The sequence below is a fragment of the Dacryopinax primogenitus genome (assembly GCF_000292625.1).
Source record: "Dacryopinax primogenitus strain DJM-731 SS1 chromosome Unknown DACRYscaffold_7, whole genome shotgun sequence".
NCBI classification, from domain to species: Eukaryota; Fungi; Basidiomycota; class Dacrymycetes; order Dacrymycetales; family Dacrymycetaceae; genus Dacryopinax; species Dacryopinax primogenitus.
In genome coordinates this window covers 802,900-811,831 of record NW_024467204.1, presented here as the reverse complement: position 1 = coordinate 811,831, position 8,932 = coordinate 802,900, and the positions used below count along the sequence as shown (strand labels likewise).

The 8,932-nt window shown below is 54.3% G+C and overlaps 3 protein-coding genes across 3 annotated transcripts; 2 read left to right on the top strand and 1 right to left on the bottom strand.

Annotated features, from left to right (window-relative positions):
• Positions 1-1,480: 1,480 nt before the first annotated feature.
• DACRYDRAFT_115764 (Nop10 family nucleolar RNA-binding protein) lies at positions 1,481-2,055 on the top strand. The gene is made up of 3 exons (XM_040770074.1): positions 1,481-1,556; positions 1,606-1,648; positions 1,767-2,055. Exons 1-3 carry the CDS (start codon positions 1,503-1,505, stop codon positions 1,862-1,864), a joined length of 195 nt encoding a protein of 64 aa, XP_040629675.1. The 5' UTR covers positions 1,481-1,502; the 3' UTR covers positions 1,865-2,055.
• A 1,185-nt stretch (positions 2,056-3,240) lies between these two features.
• Positions 3,241-5,222, bottom strand: DACRYDRAFT_88483 (terpenoid synthase; the record flags this gene model as incomplete). Its single annotated transcript, XM_040776857.1, has 4 exons — positions 3,241-3,402; positions 3,464-3,640; positions 3,713-4,797; positions 5,030-5,222. The coding sequence occupies 4 exons, from the start codon at positions 5,220-5,222 to the stop codon at positions 3,241-3,243; spliced, it is 1,617 nt and encodes a 538-aa protein (XP_040629674.1).
• A 240-nt stretch (positions 5,223-5,462) lies between these two features.
• On the top strand, positions 5,463-5,991 carry DACRYDRAFT_21742 (uncharacterized protein). The gene has a single exon (XM_040772531.1). It carries the CDS (start codon positions 5,557-5,559, stop codon positions 5,791-5,793), a length of 237 nt encoding a protein of 78 aa, XP_040629673.1. The 5' UTR covers positions 5,463-5,556; the 3' UTR covers positions 5,794-5,991.
• The last annotated feature ends 2,941 nt before the right edge of the window (positions 5,992-8,932 follow it).

The following is an 8,932-nucleotide window of genomic DNA, read 5'->3' as shown; positions in this document are numbered from 1 at the left end:
GCATGACAACTATGGGTTTCCCCTGCAACAAGGATCAACCCACACAGATATTTGGCATGCCAATGCCTGCCTTGGTGAGGTATCCAGATACCAGATTAGTATTGTGCACTGCCTATAGTAGCTAGTATAAGTAGTTTCCAGAAACTCCTGTATCTAGCTTATTCTGCCCCTTTTCCATTAGCATTATACAGATCTGATTATCCCCTTACTGGATAGGCAGACTTATAATTGACTTGACTTGACATGCTTGACTTGACAGTGTTAGGGCAACACAGGCTGACTAAGTCTGCTCACCTAAGAGTGCCAAGAGTCTAAGCAGGCAACAAGGAAGTGGAGTAGACCTGATGACTAAGATCTATCTACAGTATAGGTACCTGTGGATGATCCTAAGAGACCAAGTCTGAAGAGACAGTCCCCAGGCAGAGTAGGCCTTATATTTATACCTCTGTGGTGGAACCTGCTAGAACATCTTGCTTACTCAGCCTAGTCAGGTGATCAGGTCATATGACCAAGGATGAGGTCATATGAGGTCATGCACAGCCATGCACAGCAGGTCACCTGACCATCCAATCCTTCCAGCAGGTTCCAGCACATGCCAAGGTATACCAGCCACTTCCATGTCATAAGTCATGTCTCTTGACCAAGCAATGAGCTGGTGCCCTGACAGACGGAGACCAACCTCCAAATTATACTGACCAACTTTTGATAGCTCAGCTTCAGGCTGACTCCAGGCATTTCTACCAACTTTCCCCCTCTCTCCCCTCTTTCCCTAGTGAGTTCTTGCACACCACCCATCAGATTGACTTATTCAGACCTCTGATATTTCAGACACCTTTTGGGTTGGATCAGCACTCTTATTATCTCTTGCCAAATAGTCTGCACATTTTGTTGCTCTGGATGGCTCATAACAAGGTTTGATCAATAGGCCATGTGCTGCTTCATGTGTCAGTAAAGAGAGCAAGATATGCCATGAAAATGTGTCTTACCTCAATGTTCAGTGCTCAAAAGAGATTCAGAATCTCCATCTTGTGGGTGGAACTGGGGGCGGAGAAGTCTGTGTCTTCCATTTTAGGTGAGGATGGTAACAATGCAAGATGTGTTCTAGATGACAGACTCTGGTGATAATATGACCAGAATGAACATAGCCACTCCTGAGGGAAGCATTTATTGAAAGGTATGCTCCCTTTGCATACCCTCCGGATTTTCTTGCCCATGTGTTCTTGTATTTGTCAGCAGCTTGCATAGCCACAACTCTCTACCATAGCTCTATGATAGCGTGACATAACTGTACAGAGTGGCAATGTAGAAGCCATGGGCTATGGATACTAATGGCTTTACATAGCCACTTTTTGACTATGTAATGGTGGATGTTATTTACTGATGCTCAGGCTGTGAACTTCAACGAGAAAGAAGCGCCGAAGGAAGTATTTTCACGTGAAAACCCTTCATTTTTCCTCTTTGCGTTTACCGCGCTCAACCACACACCTCAACACCTCACCACCATGCATCTCATGTACACGCTGGATGAGAACGGCAACCGGATATATACGTTGAAGGTGCGTCCACTTCTTTGATCGCAGAACGATGCTGATATGCGTTGGGTAGAAAATCACCGCTGTTGGAAAGGTGACCAAGTCTGCACATCCAGGTGCGTCCTCCACACACTCTACCTCCCTATCTCCATCTCCCATCTTCGTCTCCATCTCCATCTCCATCTCCCCAATTTCCGTCCTCGAACCGCAGAGCAACCTCTAACCTCCAAACAGCCCGCTTCTCCCCAGATGACAAGTTCTCCCGACATCGCGTGACGATCAAGAAACGCTGTGGGGTGCTCTTGACCCAGCTGCCGGCGAAGCCTTTGTAACCGTTTCGTGTGTTGTCGGTTGTGGGGGGATGGTGGGATGAGGGAGGTGCGGGATGAGAGGGAGGTGCGGGATGAGAGCCCAGGAGTTGGAGAGGCTTGGACTGAGCGAACTGGGCGAGGGCCAGGCATGCGTATCTGTCGCTACGCACATTCACACTTGTACCACATTCACTAATTCAACCTCTCCCAAGCCCACACCGGTCCATACTCCAGGAGCAGCTCCTCACCTACCCACCTGTCTGGTGAACAAAACAGCGGGAATCGCTCCCCGAATCAGTTCGCCACCCTCGGGTCGTGCGGTCAGAAGCCAAGTTTCTGTTCACCAGCTGTGGACTGTCAGAACTGCGTGCCTTCCCTCCTGCCCTCACGTCAGGCCAGGTCAGGTCAGGATCGACGTGTCTGCTCTTGTACTCCATGCACGCTACTTCAACCTCTCATAAGCCCGCACTCCCCGTACTCCAGGAGCAGCTCACCCACCCGCCTGCTTGGTGCATAATGAACAAAACAGCGGCCCCCGATCATTTCGCCACGCTCAACAACTACATGTGCCCTCTAACAGGCTTTTGGCAGTCCTACTAGTGTCTGGATCTACCAGCTGCGACGGACTGTCAGCTGCGTGCCTCTCCTCCTGCCCCCAGGTCAGGTCAGTCAGGTCAGGTCAGGATCGACGTCTGCTCCTTAGTCTTCCCGTGCTCCGCACGAAAACCAGCAGCGTCCGATTCCGAGTACGAGTACGAGGCCGACAACCACACCATCAAAACCTTTCTCGCAGCAGTATCGTAAATGCGGATGCGGTACCGGGCGCGAAGCGTACCTAACAGATAGCAGACTAGCAGACCACAGCAGCAGACAGAATGTGAACTCTGCTGGCATGACGTACCTCGCACCTCGCCCCGGCCCATTCACCCATTCACTCAGAACCTCCCACCCTTTCCTGGCTTACGGTCCCGCAACAGGGACCCTCCTCTGCCGAGGTAGCCCCTCATCCTGTACCTGTCTGCTGTCTTCCTGCGGTCTAGACAAGAAGGGTACAAATAGAGCTGCGATTAGACAAATAAGTACGAAGGTGTACGAAGGTGTTTAACAAAGTGTTCAACAAAGTGTTCTTTGCTCTTTGACATTTTAGTTCGGGAGTTGGGGTCTATTGGCCCCGTGTAGCCTGTGGAGCTCATAGGGCTCAACAGCCAGCGTCAACAGGCGCATTTTCCCCTTTTGCCCCCTTGCTCTTCTTGCTCTTCCTGCTCTTCCTGCTCTTCCTGCTCTTCCTGCTCTTCTTCCCTTTCCCTACCCAAGTGGCAGCGCACCCCTTCCTCCCCTTTCCTCCCTGCAGCACCCCCCTCCCCCTCTCCCCCCTCCTCCCCAGCTCGTTCCCGCACTCATCTCGAGCGCAACAACACCTCCCCACTCAACCCTCTCAATGCCTCCCTCGCCCCGCTCTCCGGAAGAAGGCTGAGCGCGTCCAGCGCTGCTGTTACGTGTTGTTCTGCGAGCTCGCGCGTGCGGGGGATTGAGGATGAGGTGTGGATGAGCTCCAGGGCCTGGGCGGGTGTCATCGGATCAGCATCAGCATCAGCAACAGGAGCGGCCATTGGGACGTACCCTCGGTACATCCCCCTCCTTTTCAAACTTCCTCGCGACCAACTCCCCCATCTCCTTATGTTCCTCCCAGGCAAACAGCGCAGGCGCAGTCGCCAGGCCCAAACGGAGGTCCGCGCCGTCTGACGGTTTCCCGAGCGTAGCAGCAGAAGAGGTAAAGTCTAGCATATCATCCACCAACTGCATCATATCAGCTGCGCACCCATACCCCACCCTGCAAGAAGGAAGGAAGGAGGAATGGAGGGGACAGACCTGGAACGCGATCCCCAAATTACGCCCAAAAGCGTAAGCGACATCTTTCACCTCTATCCCACCATCCAACCTCCCACCGCCGCCTAGAATCACCCCTGCCCTCGCGCTTTTCGCCATGAGACTCGCGGTCTTGAGGTATGTTTTCTGCATGTAGTGTTGCCATGCCATTAGGCGGGCCTGCGCTTGGGGTTCCTGCGCTTGGGGTTGTGCGGGGGGGAAGAGTTCGCCTGCCTCCATACCTGCACTTGCGCCCGCGTCCGGGAGAGCAAGAGGCCGCATCTGCATCAGTTCCCCTTCTACGAGATTGGAGATAACAGTCGCCAAGAGCTCCACAACTTCGAGCGACCCTAGTCTCGCAAGTGCCGCGCTCGCTCTTCCTAGCAAGAAATCCCCGCCCAGGACTGAGAGCTTGTTCCCAAACGCTGCCGGTGCACTAGGGGCGTTCCTCCGAGTGGGGGAGGAATCGACAACGTCGTCATGTAAGAGGGAGGCGACGTGTATCATTTCCGTGATTTCTGCGAGTCTGCGCTGGGTGGGGAGGATGTGGGGCGGGAAAGGGAAGGCGAGCGCTTGGAGCGGGGGTGGGTGGGGTTCGATTGATGGGGGATGGGGAGGGGAGAGGAGGAATGGAGCTGAGAAGGCGGAAGAGGACTCGGGCATGTGTGGGTTGTAGTCGTTTAGCACCTCTTTTCCTGTTAGGGGATCGTCTAACTTGTCCTGAGTGCGCTCGCCTAACCATTTGAGCCGTGGGAAATCGGGTGAGAGGCCATTAGTCGCTTGGGCTATGAGGAGGACAATTAGAGGTCGGACTTGTTTTCCTTCTGCGGCGAAGTAGTATTTGGCTACTCTGTCCAGACTCGGATGACCAGCTCCGAGCAAGGTGGTGATGTTCGTGCGTAAGAGAAGGAGTTCTTGTTGGATTATTTTGAGCGGGTCTAGGGGAGGGGTGGTGAGAGGAGGGGGGACGACGGCTGCTGATGCTGATTTTACGGCTGAGGCCCAGGCGGAGGCTGCTCGATGGGCGTGATGATGTAGTGGGGAAGGAAGTGAGAGGGGGAAGGGGAGAGAAGGGAGACGGGTTCGTGCTGAGGGAAGCATCGACGCGTTTGGGGGAGAGTGAGGGGGGAGAGTGGTCTATGAGTGCAGCAGTGAAAGAGGAGCACGTTCCCCGAATACTTCTCCGGAGTGTAGCCCTTCAATGTTGCCCAAAAGTAGAAATTCCAATTCCTTTCCTGACCATAGAGTGGCGTCCATCGGGACCAATTTTATCGCCGAATCACGCGCGTATCATTTGGAGAGTGAGTTTGATCATCTCACTCTCACGTCTTATATCCTCTGCCATGTCAATCTCTGTATTTGGTAGTCGATCATCCTCTGTATCCTCAAACAACTCCCTCACTTGAACGTACACACCCCTCGCCTCGCTCATCCTCTCCCACGCAACATCCTCCCAGTCCAATCCAAGCGCCAACTCTTCCTTACTCCCTCCCCTCCATCCCACCCTCAACATCCCTCAACATCCTCCTGAATCCCACCTTTTCCTCTCTCGCCAATATCCCCCACCCAGCGCGTACACCAGCCCCCAGCCTATTCCCGACCTCTCGAACCGCGCCTTGGCCTCTAGGATCAATGACCGCACCTCCTCATACCTCGCCTGGAAGCCGCAGATCCCCAGACTGAGCATACACACGCGACTCCTATCCCCCCAAAACCTGGAATACCGCTTAGCCTCTCCCAATAACCCACGCAGGCTTATATCGTCTCTGTACAAAATGTAATCCCACTTTCTGCATACATGCGCGACGCCCTCCCTGCTGTCCAGGCTTTCGAACGCCTCGCGCCTCATGAAGAGGGCGATCGATTCCCCACACCGCTTGTTCGCAGCGGATATCGTCCAGTTAAGGTCTGAAGACACAGTGCAGCACTCTCCCGAACTCCAACGGCTCAAATGCCGAATGTCGCTTTCCCCTCTCTCACCTCTTCCGCAGGCTCATACCCCTGGATCCAGAGCATGTCCCCAGACCGTGTACGCACTGGGTGAAGCCAACCCGTTCCCTGTTCCCCGACACCCGGCATCGTAGCCCTCCCTTCTCCAAACAAGGCATCTACCGGTGTTGAGCGTCGTACCTAGGATCTGACGCGCACTACGCCCTCCCAGGCTTAAGATCCTGTCAAACATTCTCATGGTTTCTGTTGCTTTTCTCTCGGCTTCCCCACTCCCGCCTACAGATATACATCCAAGTCTCGCCTGCTGCGCGAGCACCCAAATGATCCAATCCCCAATCCCTCAAATGCTGCCGAGGATGGACGAACAACCCCTCACGGCCTCATACTCCCCCTGCTGCACCTCCTTCGCAATGCGCTGTACGCTGAGCACCGAAGGCATCCTACGCTCTCGTCTGCTCTCCCCTCCCAAAGCAAGCAGGGAGATCAACCCGTACTCCCCGTACTCTCCCTTCAGGCGGAAGGTATCCTCCCTAATATGCACGATGCACGCACTAGATCGACCCCTTCCCATCTCATCTCCTGCTTCAAACCCCGGCCTGGTTTGACATTCCTGCATCCGGGGAACAGCGTCAACTCCCCCCCAGGACAGGCAGGACCTCACACCCAATGCTCATGCGCATACACTACCCCCTCAACATAGTCCCGATCCCTCCGAACCCCACCTGCTAGGATCGCCCTACTTCTCAGCATGCTCTCCTGCAAGCGAAGGACATCTCCACCACCAGAACCCAGAGCGCTGAGCAACCCCAAGCTGATGCCCTACAGCTTGACCTCGACCGGCTTTCGTCCCTTCGTAATCCCAGCAATCTGCGCATCCGGGTACTTGCCGGAGGTACGGGTGCAGCAGGTTCCCTTCACATACTCTGCAAGCACTAAGCACTGCCCACTGCCCCACCCCCATCCTAGCCCCAGCCGGTCAACCCCGCACACCTCGTTCATCCGAAGCGCACGCCGACGTCATCCCTCCCCTCCCTTGCAGGCCCAAGGTCCCCCAAACTAAAACTAAACCCTGCACACTCCCCAGCCCTATGCAGTATCCGAGCCATCCGAACCCCACCTTGTCCCTTTCCCCTTCGAGCAAGGACAGCTCGCCGTTCGCGGGTTGGAGATTAGGCAGCGGAGCATAAGCTTCCCCCTGTTCTGGGTGTAGGGTGCACAGGGCTGCTCCGGGCGAGTAGTAGAGAGGTTCAAGCTAGGGTTGTGCTTCTTAGGGCAGATGCAGCCGCGGCTGCGGGCGCAGTATCCTCCTACTGGCTAGTCATACTTCCCAGCATCTGCAGCGACCCTTGTTCGTATTTGTGCACTGCCATGAGCGCCATTTGCTGCAAGCCTCAGTCATTGTACACCATGTACGTGTACGTGTCCCATATTTCAGACAGGGGATCCCCCGCGGAACTGTAACTGTCCCGGAAATCAACCCATCGGGAAGTAAGCACAACACGCTCAGTAGGCCTGGCCCTGCGCTTCCGGTTCTCACGTATCGGCAAGGACTAGAGCGATACCTCGATCGACACTTGTAAACTGTCTGTCTGCCGTGTAGGAGCTTTCCAGCTTCCGTCTCGTATGCGCTGGATGACTCGTCCATGCCGAGCAGTTGACCTTGGAATGCAATGCCGGAATGCCATAGAATGATTGCCAAAGCCAGAGGCAGAGGCAGACCTTCCAACCCCAACCGCTCAGAAGCGCGTCAAGTTCCATAGACGAGCAATGCAGGTCGGCGACTGAGGGAGGAACATATCTCTCCTAGCGTCCGATCCCAGGTGGAGGCTCGGCCCAATCGGTCGGCAGCGTCCAGCTTATCCCGGACGGACAGCGCGCCTCGCATCCATCGTCATGATGTAAGACAGTTTGTGTGCGTTTTCCATCTCGGGCAAGAACGCTTCCCCCAGCCACTAGTCCTCTCTCCCACACAGACCCAAAGTCAAACACCACAAGCACCGACCGAGTCAAAGAGTACAGGAAGCCTATGACGGCCCTATGCAAGTCGTCTTGATCCGGCAGGTTGAACACTTGCGCGAAGAGCGTGATCAGACCTTGGTCAGTGGGTGAGATTCTCGCTCTCGCAACGCAGGAACGCCCGACATGTGGAGAATTTGGAGATCACCCTTTGAGCATGCATGATCCCAGTCGCGAGGGACGTCTTTCCCGTTCCGCCATGGCCGGTGATGACGGGATGGGAAGGAAAGTATGTTACTTGACCACCGGCCCTTTTATGACATCAGATCCGAGCATCAGGACTTAAAACTTGGGGTACTGCAATACTGTAGATGCGCCATGACCTCCCAGTTTCCAGTTTCCATATTGCGCTGTCGTAAGCTGCATGCAGGAGCAGTCCGTGACGCGCGCCAAATGAGATAACGTTTCCCATCTGTTCCTTTCCCGCCGTGGGACACGCTAGATATACATACGATCAATTCACCTTAAGATTTTACGGGAGATGCGGATAAACGTACGATGCTCAACTCTGATGCTCGCACTTCGTTCTTCAGCAGAGTTGATCGAGTTGTCCATTTTGAGGCGGCGTAACTTGTGGACTGAAGCCATTCATGATGACTATAACGACAAGAAAGTCAGCGGGGAGTTGGGTGGACCGTGGTACCCAGAACGAGTCGTGGTCGTCTAATGTATGTTGAACCAGACGAGGGCATGAGCGATATCAGCCTCCTGTGCGCTGGCAATCAATTCAGAGCGGACCACGTAGTCACCTTCGGGTTTTCGGCTTCTAGGCAAACGGGAAGGGCTTTGCGTACGCCTTGCGATTGAGCTAAGAACCAGCTATCAAGCATAACGAATAGTACATGTACAAGCTCGAGGCCGTGAGAAGAAGGCAAGGTTATCCCAACGAAGGTGGTTCTCTATTTCCAACCGCACTGCCTCTGAGAGCGACGATCCAACTTCTTTCTTCCCACTCAAACGAGACTAATCAAATATCAAACTATCAGCGTGTGTCACAGAATCCTTCTCAACCTATATATGGTCCCCTCGGATGCTCGCCCGGCTGAGGTCCTGCAGACTCAATCGTTTGACCATCAAGTCAAGTCAGGCATAGATGCCACCATTGCGCACATTACAACCTGCGGGGCCATTCCGGCCTTTTCAAACAGAGCTTTTGCCTCGAGAAACATTCTTCTTGCCCTCAATCTCTTTCTCAGACGGGTGAACAATAATCCAAGCGACAGTTTACAGCATGCCAATTCCGATATGACCCCAAGG